This window comes from Mirounga leonina, unplaced genomic scaffold (genome assembly GCF_011800145.1).
Source record: "Mirounga leonina isolate KUSES-001 unplaced genomic scaffold, KU_Mleo_1.0 Mir_127, whole genome shotgun sequence".
NCBI lineage: Eukaryota > Metazoa > Chordata > Mammalia > Carnivora > Phocidae > Mirounga > Mirounga leonina.
Window position 1 is genome coordinate 12,330,933 of NW_023270316.1, and position 15,375 is coordinate 12,346,307.

The 15,375-nt window shown below is 40.7% G+C and overlaps 1 protein-coding gene across 19 annotated transcripts in view; it reads left to right on the top strand.

Annotated features, from left to right (window-relative positions):
• DOCK9 (dedicator of cytokinesis 9) overlaps positions 1 to 15,375 on the top strand; it is a 325,732-nt gene that overhangs the window by 259,172 nt on the left and 51,185 nt on the right. For all 19 annotated transcript variants that reach the window (XM_035003134.1, XM_035003138.1, XM_035003141.1 and 16 more), the window contains 4 exons: positions 5,635 to 5,757; positions 6,474 to 6,587; positions 8,164 to 8,310; positions 13,200 to 13,410. In XM_035003134.1, the coding sequence (XP_034859025.1) occupies positions 5,635 to 5,757; positions 6,474 to 6,587; positions 8,164 to 8,310; positions 13,200 to 13,410 (595 nt within the window). The remainder of the gene's footprint in view (positions 1 to 5,634; positions 5,758 to 6,473; positions 6,588 to 8,163; positions 8,311 to 13,199; positions 13,411 to 15,375) is intronic.

Below are 15,375 nucleotides of genomic sequence, written 5' to 3' on the forward strand. Positions count from 1 at the left end.
TTTGACTGAACCAGAGTAAGAATAGTAGACTGCCAGTTTGGGGCATTTGGCCCATAAATTCTATTTAATATAAAGTGTCTAAATCTAGGGCCATTTAAAATATACCTGAAAGGCTGCTGTAAGGATACCTTACATGAATAGACAGAAGATCATTTCAAAATCAAGTAACATCTTCCTTATTGAATACTTCATCATTGTAGTAGTTGACATATGCCTATATGTATTTTCATATCTCAAAGTTATCTACATTTAACTATTTTTGACATAAAAAACTTTGAGGATAGCTATTTAGTCTCTGTAAATCCTTTCCACACCACCATCCCATGCCAGCCTCATCTCTTGCCACTCACTGATTCAGATTTTATACTCTGAATAACCCCTCAGACTACTTGTAAATTCCTCACCCACCATGCTGCCCTCTGCCCCTCTTTTGCCCCTGCTCTTCCCTCTCCCTGGAATGTCTCCCCTCTCTTCCTTTCTACTGCCACCTTTCACCTTCGCCTTACTAACTCCTGAGCACTTTTAAGACTCAGTCACCACTTTCTAGAACACTGTGTGTCTCTCCTTTCCCACATTACTAGATGGATGCCGTTCCTGTCTGCATCCCTCATTGCCTGCATGTTTCTTTATCGGCACTTACCAGCATTTTTTATAATCTCTTTATGGATCAGTCTTCATACTGGACTCTTTGAGAGCAGGAAGTGCTTTTTATTCACTGATCATTGGCCTCTCCAGTACTCACCCAGAGACACACTGACTACTGTTAAATAAATAAATCCCTACTGCTGTCAATTCAGAGCATCTGCCGTTGTGACTTGCAGTTTGGGCACGTATTTGAAATCACTGTTTTCCTCGTCCTTGGTATCTTAACATGTACCTCACGTCTTACAGTTGGTGGTCATGAGTCTCTAGTATATCAGTTCTGGCTGCTCTGAAGGATAACCTCTGTGTGTCTTTGAAGGCCTCCTCCTCAAAACAAATTTCATTTATGTGGCATAGCCTAATAAACCATCTAAAACCTGCCTTCCACATTTATAGAAATAGAACCATTTTTATAAATTACAGAAACTTAATTTTATTTATATAAATTTGCTTTATAACCCAATGTCAAACACAGTGCCTTGCACATAGTAGATGCTTGGTAAAATGTGTGAATGAATGAAGGAAAGAGGTTAACAATGTGGTAGTGACTATGCCTAGTTATAACTTTTATAAATCTTTGAGAAGAATTTTTAATTTTCTGTGAGATTACATTAAAACGACTCTAGATGCTTATTGTGCTGTAACTGCTACAGCGTGGAATTAAGAATCTGTAGGTCTCTTCTGTCCCGTCCACAAACAGGGTGTCATCACTATGTATTCACACCTGTAGTGCGGATTATCCTATACTAGTGGAACCAATTATAATTTTTTATAGAAAGTTTACATTTCTCTTTGAACAAAGCCCAATATTGAGAAAAGGGGCCAAATGAGTAGTCTGTAAGTTAAACAAGGACAGTTTTAAAATGGGTAAAGTTCCATTTGACTTCCATTATCAGAAGAATGCTTTGGGTGTACCTGTCCTCATCCCTGATGGGGAATCGAGCCTTCCAGAATTCTTCCACCTCTACCTGTAGTCCCTCAGCACCACTGGGAAGGAAGATGCTCAAAAACTACCCAGTAGCAACGTCTTTGACCTAAGGTGTGTGAGGAATGCAAGGCTTTGATAAAAGGACTGTTCACTCACTTCCCAACAGCAAAGGGCAGCTATGAATAATATTGTTATATTACTAAGAAAAATGCAGACTAATTCATTCCTCCAAGAAATTCCTAACCACCAAATATGTGGGTGGCACTATGGGATATTACATAGCCCAGTGGAAGTAAGATAGCAGTTTTAAAAATCACTCCAAAGTAGAAAGCGAAGATTGAAACAGGAGAGATTTATTTAATTGGCCTGTGAATTTAACCACATAGTATTTATAGTTTTCAGAGCATTTTGATGGGTAAAATTTTATTTGACCCTCATGACAACCAAATTAGGTTAGACCTTTATTATATCACCAGTTTTACTAATATGGAAAGGTAAATATATTGATACTGACATTATACAGGTTTTATTTGTATGCTTTTATCTAGCTTTTTATAATCAGAGGAGTGTGAGAATTTGTCATGCTTAGCTTGGGCAGATTCTCTCATTGGAAAAGATTTGAGACAAAACTAAAAAAGATGTATGTCTTTATAATACAAATGCACAAGAAGAGATGGTATTAGAACCTTTCTTGATTTCTTCTTTCTCTATAGCTGTTACAGTAGTTACTATGTAATGTTTAGTGTTTGCACTTAAAAGACCTGCAATAAAAGTGTGAGACAACTGGTATACCTCTTTATAAGTATTGGCTCAGAATTTAGTTACACTGATGACGGTTTTATGATTTGTATGTTGTAAACATGACATAAAAGTTAAATGCCTTGCTTTAAAGATTTTTTTTTTAAGTCAGTATTTTCTGACAAATTGATTGACAACTGCTTTAGAAATGTTTATCTTTGAGGGGCCTAGGTGGCTCGGTCAGTTAAGCGTCTGACTCTTGATCTCACCTCAGGTCTTGATCTCAGGGTCATGAATTCAAGTCCCACATTGGGCTCCACACTGGGTGTGTAGCCTACTTAAAAAATATGTATATATTTATTTTCTTTGGATCTATAAACTGTAAGCATTAGGCCTGTAATGAAACATTAGGTTAGGAATGAAAAGCAAAGGTCCTGTCCTTCATTTACAGTATAATAGAGGATACAAACATGTTTAAAGGCAACTAGCCTTAAAAGATATATTAGTGGATTTAATCTAACAAAATATAAACAAGAAAAATAAACCATGACCAAGTGGAGTTTACCCTGGGAATGCACTGTTGGTTCAACATTAGAAAACCAATTAATATAATTCACTATATTATTAAAACTGATTGACAGATTCAGAGAGTTCTGATCAAAGTCCCTTCTGGAGTTTTGGTAGAAATTGACAAAATGAATTCTAAAATTTATATGGAAAATTGCAAAGGAAGTAGACTAGCCAAAGCAGTTTTGAAAAAGTTCGAAGAGTCACGCTATCTGACTTTTAAGGTTATTATGAAGCATTGGTTCTCAATTGGAGTAATTTTGCCCCCATCTCCCAGGGAACTTTTGGTAATGTCTGGAAATGGTTTTTTAATGTCACAGTTTGGGGAAAGGGGGAAGGGAGAAGGTACTGCTCCTGGCATCTAGTCGTAGAGGCTGAGGATGCTGCTAAACATTCTGTAGTGCACAGGACAGACTCCAGAACAAAGAGTTGTGTGGCTCAACATATCATTAGTGTCACTGTGGAGACACCCTTCTGTAAAGCTGGAGTAGTAATCCAAACAGGGTGGTATTGGCACAAGGTTAGACATCTCTATCATTAGAACAAAATAGAGAAGCCAGAAATAGACCCACACACATATGGTTCAGTTGAGTTTTTTCCCCAGTCATTCAGATAATATAATTTATTTTCTTTGCTTTAGTAGAGCACATAGTATATTTAATACCTAGATAAGATCATTTTTTAATACTTCCCTTGTCTTTTTTCTTTTTTAAATTTAATTAATTAACACATGGTATATTATTAGTTTCAGAGGTAGAGTTAGTGATTCAGTGATAATCAGTCTTATATAACACCCAGTGCTCATTACATCACGTGCCCTCCTTAATGTCCATCACCCGTTACCCCATCTCCCCACCCCCCCGATTTTTGACAAGGATTCAAAGACAGTTCAGTGGAGAAAGGATTGTCTTCATCAAATGGTATTGGAACAATTAGACATTCGTATTAAAAAAATGACCCATATTTTATGTATATCCAGAAATTACTCAATGGATCATAGACTTAAATGTAAAACTATAAAACTTCTGGAAGAAAACATAAGGAGAACATCTTTGTGGACTTGTGTTAAAGATTTTTTCAGTATGTAAATCACAACCCAGAAAATAAAAACTTGATAAATTAAACTTCATCAGAATTAAAAACTTCTCCTCTTCAAAAGACACTGTTAAGAAAATCCAGACACAAACCACAGGTTGGGAGAAAATTACAAACCATGTGTCTGGTAAAGGACTTTTATTCAGGGCGCCTGGGTGGCTCAGTTGGTTAAGCGACTGCCTTCGGCTCAGGTCATGATCCTGGAGTCCCGGGATCGAGTCCCGCATCGGGCTCCCTACTCAGCAGGGAGTCTGCTTCTCCCTCTGACCCTCCTCCCTCTCATGCTCTCTGTCTCTCATTCTCTCTCTCGCAAATAAATAAAATCTTAAAAAATAATAATAAAAAAAAGGACTTTTATTCAAAATATGTAAAGAACTCTCAAAACTCAATAAACAACCCAGTAGAAAAATGAGCCAACGATTGGACACTTTGCCAAAGTTATAGAGATGACAGAGAAGCACACGAAAATTTGCTCAATGGCATTAATGAAACCCCACTCAAATAGGCTTAAACAATAAAGGTCAAGTAAATTGGCTTCAATTAGGAAATTCCAGAAAGATTGACAGCAATCAGTGTGAATGTTTAACAGAGTTATCCATGATACAGTTGCTTTGGGAAGGAGGGGGAGCTTTCCACTGTTACTAAGGCACATGGGCCCCTGCCTGGCTCTCAGGATGTCAGCCCCAGTCAGGTTCCTTGCTGCCTGTCATGTCTGGGCTGATGAGAACACTTCTGTCCCAGCCTTCCAGGACAGGGTCCTAAAATTCACCCTGATTGGCCCATTTAGGTCACATGTCCACGGATGATGAAACAATGACTGTGGCCAGGAAATAGATTTATGCTGATTAGTTTACACCTGAGCCACGTGTACCAACCCCTGAGTCATGGAAAGTGTTAGCTCCTCCAGAGTCCAAGGACTTTAATAGAGGCTGGGTGACTACCCAAACTTCAGTAGATAGAAACCTCCAAGGAAAGGAGGAAAGGTTGTTGGTGAGGCAGGCGTCATGCCTACCATGTGCCATCACTAAATTGCTCTGAGATGCTTAACTTGGGTTGAAGTCACACTTAGTAATTTCATGTCTCAGCATTGTCATTGTTTCTCAGAAAGGAAAAAAAAATATTTCTTTTTTTTTTAAGATTTGTTTATTTACTTTAGAGAGAGAGAGCGAGCAGGGAGGGGGGGAGAGGGAGAGAGAGAATCTCAAGTAGGCTCCCCGCCAAGCACGGAGCCCAACGGAGGGCTCAATCCCATGACCCTGAGATCATGATCTAAGCCAAAATCAAGAGTCAGACCCCAACCAACTGAGCCACCCAGGTGCCCCAGGAAAAAAAATTTTCTAAATTATAATTATAAAAATAGAACTAACACAAATTGAGAGCCTGTGTGAAGCTATCAGTGTCCGTTTTTTCCCCGTGGTATATAACTATTACACAGGCATACGGTGTGACCCTTCATTTCTGCTTGTAAATGATTGAAAAATGGCTAATTAAAAAAGAACATAGTGATGAGCTGTTTACTACAAGTGTGGAAGTTTGTGTTTAGAAATAATGTATTTTGACATTTTCCTCCTAACCATCTTAATTGGTTAAGCATTCTGCAAAGAATACAATGTCATGTTTCCTATAACACTCTTTTCTGACCGGTGGCCTTCTTTTTTGATCAGGATGTGCTCATGGAGCTTCTAGAGCAGTGTGCAGATGGACTCTGGAAGGCTGAACGCTATGAGCTAATTGCTGACATCTATAAACTCATCATCCCCATTTACGAGAAACGGAGAGATTTTGAGGTATCAGAGTGGTTTGTTTTTTCCTGTTTGAGAGGACAGTGGGGTGACACATGCACCCAAACCTTCTTACATGCAAAGAGAGCAAGCAGGCCACGATCAGAGATGACCCGTGGTCTCTGACCCTCCGTGTGATGCTGGAGGTCACCACCTGCAGAGCATTATACGTGGCCCACACGGGCCCCACCTCTATACAGGTCCCAAATCTCAAAAAACAAGGATTGGTAATTGTGCCACTCCATTTTTGAAAGGTTACCAAGAACAGAGTTTTATAATCACTGGGTGCCTTCTTCCTTAGAGCTGCTCCTTGCTCCATCGGCATGGGAAGCCATTGTCCCTGCCAGCCTCCCTGGGGAGGCTGTCCAGCTTCTTGTAACTTATCAGAGAAGTAGGAAAAGCAAAGACTAAAAACGTCATCATAGGACTTTACCGTCTCCGACATTTCATGTTAACTTGAAAACAGAAGGTGCTTACTGCAATGTGGAGATTTGATGGATCCTCAATATGCAAAATGGCTCTTTGGGTAGAAAATATTATAATTGAAAAATGGTTGTTACCAATTGTGCAGTCGAGACAGTCTTGATTTTGTGTGTGTGTCTGTGCGTTGTTTCTTTTACTCAAGTCCAAGAAATTTTTACCTCTGTGATCTCATTTAATTGTTTTAAAACTGATTCTCCTAGTTGCAAGTGGGAAGAAATGGGTTTTGTTCTGCCTTTCAGAGGCTGGCCCATCTGTATGACACACTGCACCGGGCCTACAGCAAAGTGACTGAGGTCATGCACTCAGGCCGCAGGCTCCTGGGGACATACTTCCGAGTGGCCTTCTTTGGACAGGTGAGCCTCCTCTCTGTTCTGTAGGCCCTCCTAAGTCCTTGTTTTTGTTTTTGTTATTTTTAATTCTATAAATTTGTATTTTGTAAATTTTGTATTTTCTATAAATGCTAATTTGATGAATTTGTCATATTTAGTATGATTCTTATCTTCCGCGGCAGTAAACTTTCTGCTTTTTTTTCTTTCTTCCTGTCTTTTCTTTATTACTGTCTTAAGGCAGCGGTAAGTTCTCCCTCCATAAGACATTTTTAGCACCACCTTTGGTACCTCAGTGTGGTTCGCAAGTTTCCTTTTCCAGTCTGTATGTATATCTGTCCAGTCATTACAAATTCAAAAAAAAAAAAAAAAATTTAACATTTTATTCTATTTACAGAAATAAATCACCTATTTCCTTACACTTCTATACTGCATGTTTTAAAACCAAAATTAAGACTTTCTGGTTTCCTTGCTTCCCTGCGCATCTCTATCTTCTGTAGTATAATATCTCCACAAGTATATTTACCATTGTCATAGTTCAGAAACCCTGTAGAAAAGGGTTCATTTAAATTTAACTGCAAGTTTAACCTCCAAGTCTCTAACATGATTAAATGGTATTAAATTATAATCCATTTATTTAGGGTGTGTGGTTTTCTGTGAGCATTATATAACCTTCAATTTATCCTGTTATTGTCTTTTATAACTTTATAGCAATACCAGTTTACAGACAGTGAAACAGATGTGGAGGTAATTATAGTAAATGCTTAAAAAGCAAGTTAATGTAGTGAAATTACTGCATCTAAACTCCTAGTTTGATGTGGGTGTTGTCTCATGTTAGCCTGCATTTTTTTTTAATATACTGTGTTTTTTGCACCATTTTTATTTTAGATGAGAAACTTTTTTTTCATTTATTTCAAGTATTAACCCCAATCTGGACTTCAAAATTTTCAACCTTTTTCACTTCCCATGCAATTCTAAGCCTTGTTGTATTCAGACATGATTGGTGCTTAAACCACATGCTAACTGGTGATAGTGAAAATATTTTCTGATATTATGCTCCAGCCCTTTCATATTTTTCTCATAAGTAGAGCAAAATAGAATTTATGCGAACTTCAGATAACTTTTGCCGAACCTGCTTCAGACTGGAATGTTTCTGTTTATGCCGTAAAGTCCTTATGTCAATGGGGGAGGCCAGTGAGAGGGGGGTTCTATGCATTTCCGAGGCCTGCCCGGAGCAGGCTGCCGAATCATTTCTTAGTGAGCTCTGCTTCTTGGGAATGTGAAACAGGCTTGAATCCCATCATTAGATCCCGAGAGAACAGTCTTGAGTCTCCAGTCCTCCATTTCACTCAACACTTAATGACAGCATTCTTGAATGAGTTTGCAGTTTTGTGTTTTCCTTTATTTTTGCACCCCGACTCCACATTATTATCATTTTCCTTCCTCTTCAGAAAGCCTGTTTAAGTAGGATTTTATTTTAGAATCATCCTCCCTACCCCACCCCGCCTTTTTTTTTTTAACCCTTATAACACAAGAATCCTTCCTGGGTGGTAAGCCTGGGGCTTATAGTTGGGAATAGCTCTAATTGTGCTTTATGTCACAGGGATTCTTTGAAGATGAAGATGGAAAAGAGTATATTTACAAAGAACCCAAACTCACACCTCTGTCAGAAATTTCCCAGAGACTTCTTAAACTTTACTCAGATAAATTTGGTTCTGAAAATGTCAAAATGATACAGGATTCTGGCAAGGTATGACTATGTTTGGAAATATAGCAATATAATACTGTATTGATTGATTATGTATGGCTGGTTATATATTCATAAATGTGTATACGGGGAAAAAAAAACAGGAAAATTAAGAATGGTTGGCCTTGAGTAGCAAGTGTAGTTTTTTTTCTTCCTGACACCTTTCTGTGCTTTCCGATGTCCTTCATTAAGTAAAGATTTCATAATTTAATTTAATTTAATTTAATTAATTTATTTATTTATTTATTTTTTTTTTTTTTAAGATTTTATTTATTTATTTGACAGAGAGAGAGACACAGCGAGAGAGGGAACACAAGCAGAGGGTAGTGGGAGAGGGAGAAGCAGACTTCCCGCTGAGCAGGGAGCCCGATGCAGGGCTCGATCCCAGGACCCTGGGATCATGACCTGAGCCGAAGGCAGACGCTTAACGACTGAGCCACCCAGGCGCCCCAAGATTTCATAATTTTAAAAAGCCTGGGTGGCTCAGATGGGGTTAAGCATCTGCCTTTGGCTCAGGTTATAATCCTAGGGTCCTGGGTTCAAGTTCCGCATCCGGCTCCTTGGTCAGCGGGGTGCCTACTTCTCCCTCTACCTGCCACTCCCCCTGCTTGTGATCGCTCGCTCTCTCTGACAAATAAATAAATAAAATCTTGAGGAAAAAAAGACATTATTTTACAAAGTAACATCTGAAAGGATATACCATTTTCAGTATGATGATGGACAGATGGACAGGCTGACAGACCAAGGAAGGAACTAACTAGCCAGCACATTTGTAGGAATGAGATCTACTTTCTGTTTGGAGAGACTGCCCTCTGCTGTATTGCTCTTATGAAGACCTTTTCTGAAACTACACATTTCTCCTGTATATTTATGTGTTCCACTGTCTTCAGGATATCTCCAGGAAGTTGGGCATCCCTTTGCTTCCTGAAATTCAGGACGAGATAGAGCTCCTGTCTTTTGCATTAAAAATGTCCTCTAGCTGGGCGCCTGGGTGGCTCAGTTGGTTGAGCGACTGCCTTCGGCTCAGGTCATGATCCTGGAGTCCCGGGATCGAGTCCCGCATTGGGCTCCCTCCTCAGCGGGGAGTCTGCTTCTCCCTCTGATCCTCCCCCTCTCATGCTCTCTGTCTCCCATTCTCTCTCTCAGATAAATAAATAAAATCTTAAAAAAAAAAAAATTTTTTTTAAATGTCCTCCTGCTAACTAAAAAGCCAAACAAGTGCATAAACAAACAAAAAGCAGAATCAGACCTATAAATACAGAGAACAAACTGGATGGTTGCCAAAAGGGAAGGGGGTGGAGGGATGGACAAAATGGCTGAAGGTAAGTAGGAGATGTGGGCTTCCAGTTAGAGGCACAGCATAAGGCATATGGTACTGTGGTGGTGTCGTGTGGGGACAGATGGTAGCTGCATTTGTGGTGAGCACGGCCTACTGTATAGAGATGTTGAATCTCACTACATTGTACACCTGAAACTAATGTAATACTGTGTGTCAATTATACTTCAATGTAAAAATAATAAAAATTGGGGCTCCTGGGTAGCTCAGTCAGTTAGGCATCTGACTCTTGGTTTTGGTTCAGGTCATGATATCATGAGTCATGGGATCGAGCCCTGTGTGGGGCTTGGCTAGCGCTCAGTGGGGAGTCAGCTTGAAGATTTTTCTCCCCCTGCCCCTCCCCCTGGCTCACGCACACACACACTCTCTTTAAAATAAATAAATCTTTAAAAATAAAAAACAAAAATAATGTAAATAAATAAATATTAAATATTAAGCAAACAAAAATATCCTCCTACTCAATTTCCAGCAGTGTTAAGCTCTGTGTCCTTCTAAGTTCACCCTTTTAGAGAATCCCTAGTTCATTTTCCATCCTGAGCCCTGCTTTGGAATCCCTAGTCTCTGAAATCTGTTTCCTTGAGGCCCTTTTTTTCTCCAGGGAAGATTCTTCCAGTTTCCTGCCCAAGTGGTAGAGAGGGGACAAGGAAGCAGGTAATTCTGGAATCTGGATGCAGGACATGAGCAAGGGTTGAAGGTCCCATGTTCGACCTCCAAGCTTTGACCTGCTCACCCTGTGTTCTGCTCTGTACCTTTGCCCTTGCTTTCTGCTAAGACTGGTAAACCCATTTAGACTTTTTCCAGACCAGTTTCTCCAAGGAGTAACCTCTTCTCTCTTGTGGGGCGGGGACTAGGGAAGGGAACCTGGAGTTTGGCCACTCCAAATAGACTTTGGCCACTCGCTCTGGTTTCCACCCTGTACCTCTGCCAGTCACCCTAATCCTATTGCTAGCCCTCTGTGGACTTCAGTCCATTCAGGCTGCTGTAACAAACACCAGAGACTGGACAGCTTATAAACAACAGAAATTTCTCATAGTTGCAGCAGTTGGGAAGTCCGGGATAAAGCGCCGGCAGATTCTGTGCCTGGTGAGTTCTTCCTGGTTCACAGACGACCGTCTCCTCACTGTGTCCTCACATGTGGATGGGGTGAGGGAGCTCTGTGGGGCCCCTATTATAAGGGCATGAATCCCATTCATGGGGGCTTCACCCTCATGACCTAATCACCTCCTCCCTGTCAATACCATCACATTGGAGGTTAAGATTTCACCCTGAGAATTTGTGGGGGACAGATGTTCAGTCCGTAGCAGCAGGCTTCTGAGAAGTGCTCTGACTCACTGGTTACTCCTCTCTGTGGGAACTTAAGACTAGAACTTCTATTGTTACTGGGTGCTGTTTTCCTCAGAACTCTTCCTTGTCCTACCTGCATGGGAAAACAGTGTCTCTGCCAAGTTGGGTAGCACACCTCCATTCAAGTGCCTTCTAGAAATTCAGTAAACGCTCTCACCCACTGCTGTCTTCTCTCCTCTTTCCTTGGTCCTCACAGGTTAATTCTGTACTGCATTTTAACAGAGTTGCACAAAGGAAAAGGGATAAACACACACTGTTGGTCTGTTTTTAACCAGAAACCTCAACACGACCTTATGAAGACCTCCTTTTTTCTTAGACCAGACTACTCACATCTGATTGGCTGCTTTTCTCTGAAACCGAAACCTTTGTCCAAGTCAAGTTGTGGCTTTAACATTATAACCTCTTCTCGGGGCTCTCGTGCGATCTTCTGCCCCCAAACACCTATCCTCTGCTCCTCCTACTGATATGTACATACAACTTTGGAAATGAAGACTAGGGAAATACCCCTGAAGAAATAGGCAAGCACGTGCATTTCCACTGCTTTTAAATTGTTTCTGCTAAGGAGAGTTACATTTCATAGGTTTGAGGACAGTTATAGTGATTGGCCAGATGGCTGTTTCTAAAATAGAAGTAATAACTCATGACATTTTGTATTTTCTTAAATTCCAAAGTTTTAGGCACATTCCATCTATTTTTCATTTTTCTTCACATACATCCCTGTTGAGAGGACAGTGGTGCCTGATAACTTGAGACCAGCTAAATCTTCTTGGCCTCATTTGCTAGCCCCAGTTCCAGAATTTTCTCCAAATTCTCTGCAGTCATTTCTGTCAGACCTCCTTTTATTGCTCTACAAGCTTAAATACAATTCATTTGTGCAAAATTGACTTGTCTCCCTAATAAATTAGCTATTGTGCTTGTGTGGGAAATGCCTGTGTTTCATGTTCTGGTACATCACAGATGTTAGCAATGCAGTTCTTTTTTTTTTTTTTAAAGATTTTATTTATTTATTTGAGAGAGAGAGAATGAGAGCAAGAGAACACATGAGAGGGGATAGGGTCAGAGGACGAAGCAAACTCCCTGCTGAGCAGGGAGCCCGATGCGGGACTTGATCCCGGGACTCCAGGATCATGACCTGAGCCGAAGGCAGTCGCTTAACCAACTGAGCCACCCAGGCACCCTAGCAATGCAGTTCTAAAAGCATTTATGTGCTGAGTCAATCAGGAGCTAAATTTCCGGTTAGGTGAGTCTTAGTCTGTGTCTGTATTAAATTAATTCATCCATGTCTCTTTACATCTAATCTTTTTACAGATTAATTATAATTTGAGGTTCTAGGTGTTAAACATTATTACTAAAATAAACACTTTTCCCTCTAAGCCAAATATATAAAAATACAGTTCAGGAACCAGCAGAAAAATCCACACAGGGCGTTATTCAGCAAGAAAACTAGTGTGATGTCTTAAAAAAAAAATTCAATGTCATGAAAAAAAGGTGGAGAATTCTAGATTACATTTGATCATTGATTAGATTCTGGTTCAAACACAAATAGCCACATTTGAGAAACTTTAATGGACTGTGTACTGAGTGATAATTATGGAATTAAGTTAATTTTATTAAGTATAATATATTATCATGAAGGAGAATGTCCTCATGTTTAGGAGATGCTGGCTGAAGTGGCATGATGGATACCACTTTGAAATGGTTCAGCTTAAAAAAAATGTCTGTATGTATATGTCTAAGTATCCATCCACATATGTGTATATGCACGTGTGTATTTGAAACAAAGCATTAGCAATTGTTCTAAGTTGTGAGTATGTGACTGTTGTACTATTTCAACTTTTCTAAATTTTTCCAAATCTTTTATTTCTTTTTTTAAAAGATTTTATTTATGTATTTATTTGAGAGAGAGAGAGTGCATCCGCACGTGTGAGTACAGGGAGGGGCAGAGGGAGAGGGACAGGCAGACTCCCGGCTGAGTAGTATGGAGTGGAGCTGACTGAGGGATGGGGTGGGGGGAGGGTGACGGGAAGGCTCGATCCCACAACCCTGAGATCATGACCTGAGCCAAAATCAAGAGTCGGACGCTTCACTGACTGAGCCACCCAGGCGCCCCTCCAAATCCTTTATTGATAAACAGTGGAAAGACAAGCTTAGGGATGCTTGGAAAGAGTCCTTCAAATAGCACCAATCTCCCATTTTGTTAATTCATTTAAAGGTCAACCCTAAGGATCTGGATTCCAAGTATGCATACATCCAGGTGACTCATGTGGTTCCATTCTTTGATGAGAAAGAATTGCAAGAAAGGAAGACGGAGTTTGAGAGGTCCCATAACATTCGCCGCTTCATGTTTGAGATGCCCTTCACTCAGACTGGGAAGAGGCAGGGCGGCGTTGAGGAGCAGTGCAAACGGCGCACCATACTGACAGGTACAGTTTCCCCGGCTTCTTCCTTGAAGAATCACGTCCAGACAGACGTTAGCCTGGACACCAAGATAAAGCGCTCTCCACAAGGGATCCAGAAACTTCTAGAATGAAAGGCCCTTCAAGCTTCATTAACTTTCCTCACATGTCCATTTCAGTTCAACGTTTATATAATGCTTACTTTGGAATACTCGTGGCATTTTTGTACTTATCTGTTAGCACTTTCTTCTTCTACTAGACCATAAGTTCATATCCAAAATCAAGTCACTGACCCTTTTTAGAATCTGATGAAAATAGTGGGTCCTTATCTCCTCAGAGTGCATTTGCACACAATTTCAGGTGATTTACAGGCTCCTTCTGAAACCCATGTGGACCCCTCTGTAGGCCTCTCTAGGCCCAGGGCCCCAAGAGCCCCTGCACACAGTTCCATGTCTCCTTCACAGGAAGGGACCCCTTTTGTATCTTTATCACATAGGTCCCAGCATGAACCTGCTCGGGGATTGTAGACTGAGTGAATAAATGGGATGTGAGGCTGGAGTCCTTCCACCTCATCTCTGAGAGTGGCTGGCCAACTTCAGTTTGAATACCTCCACTGCAAGGAAGCTCACTACATTCAGAGGCCATCCATTAGGCTGTGACTGAGTTTTAATAGATTCTTTGACACTGTAACCATCGATAACCCATTCTCAGAAATGTGTTTTGCATCATTTCCCAGTTCCTGACAGTGTAGAGTCATCTGGGAGTCATTTTTACCTTCTCTGGGGGAGCTGGATCATCCGCTCTTAGGTTAGAGTCAGTAGCATGACTGGGATAACCCAAAAGAGAACACTTTCTTGACTTAAAAAAAAAAAAAAAAAATCAGTGAGGAGGCCTGCTCAGAAAGCCAGGTGTGTCTACATCCACTGTTTCAAAGAGTGATCATTAAGCTGAACCAGGAAGGTGCCCATTGCTTGTCCTGAAGTCGATGTTGCTGGGTGTTCTGCCTGGTCACTAATATGGAACCCTGGAATGACGAGTGGAAGGAACACCGTTAAGATGCCGCATTTCACATGCGGCTCTGCTCTCACCACTGAATTGGACACTTTAAATGGGTGAATTTGTATCTCAGTAAAGCTATTACCCAAGACTATGACTCATTGTAAAATAGCTCGGAACAGCGTATCACAGAATTTTTTACCCTTCCTAGGAAGGAACTGAGATAAAAGTTAAAATAAAAAATAAAATGCCTGCATTCTTAAAGGGTCCCTACTCCTGCTTTTAGAGTAAAGATAACATGTAAAACACAAAGAGTATTGTCCTCGACAGTGGTGTCCCCTCCCCAGATGTGAGTGAGTTGTTTTTCTAATGGACACGTAGCAAATTCTTCTTACTAGACAAGACAACTCCATTTTTAGGTGGAGTCACTTTGCTAGCTTAGGATATGTATCTCTCTAGCTGTTATGACTTTAAATCAGTGCTTATCACACTGATCCTGGACCTGCAGCATCAGCATCACCTGGGAACTCAGCAGAAACACAGATTCTTGGGCCCCACCCAGTCTCTTGAATCAGAAACTCTGGGTTTGGGGCTTGTGTTGAACAAGCCCCTGGGTGATTCTGGTGCCTCTTCTGTTTGAGCATTGCTGCTTCAGAATAAACCAAGTTCACCGATAAGTCAGGGTTAGGATTTTTTATTAGGCTGAGTCCGCTCAGGTAGCATTACTGATCCATAAACAGTTATTACCATAGGGTGTTTTCTGGCCAGATTCTCTTCAGGGTTACAGTTTACCATTTGGTCACAGAAGTATTTTTGATTAGCTAAACAAGAGCCAAGCTCCCTGCCTGCCAGAAAAGAATAGAGAGTATCACCAACTGCGAATAGCCTCCCGGGTCATTGGCTCGGCTGTGAGGATGAGAACCTGTGGGCGGAAAAGAGCCTGGGCCTGGGTCCTGCAGAGCTGGGTCCGTACTCAACTGTGTGATCTTGGGCAAG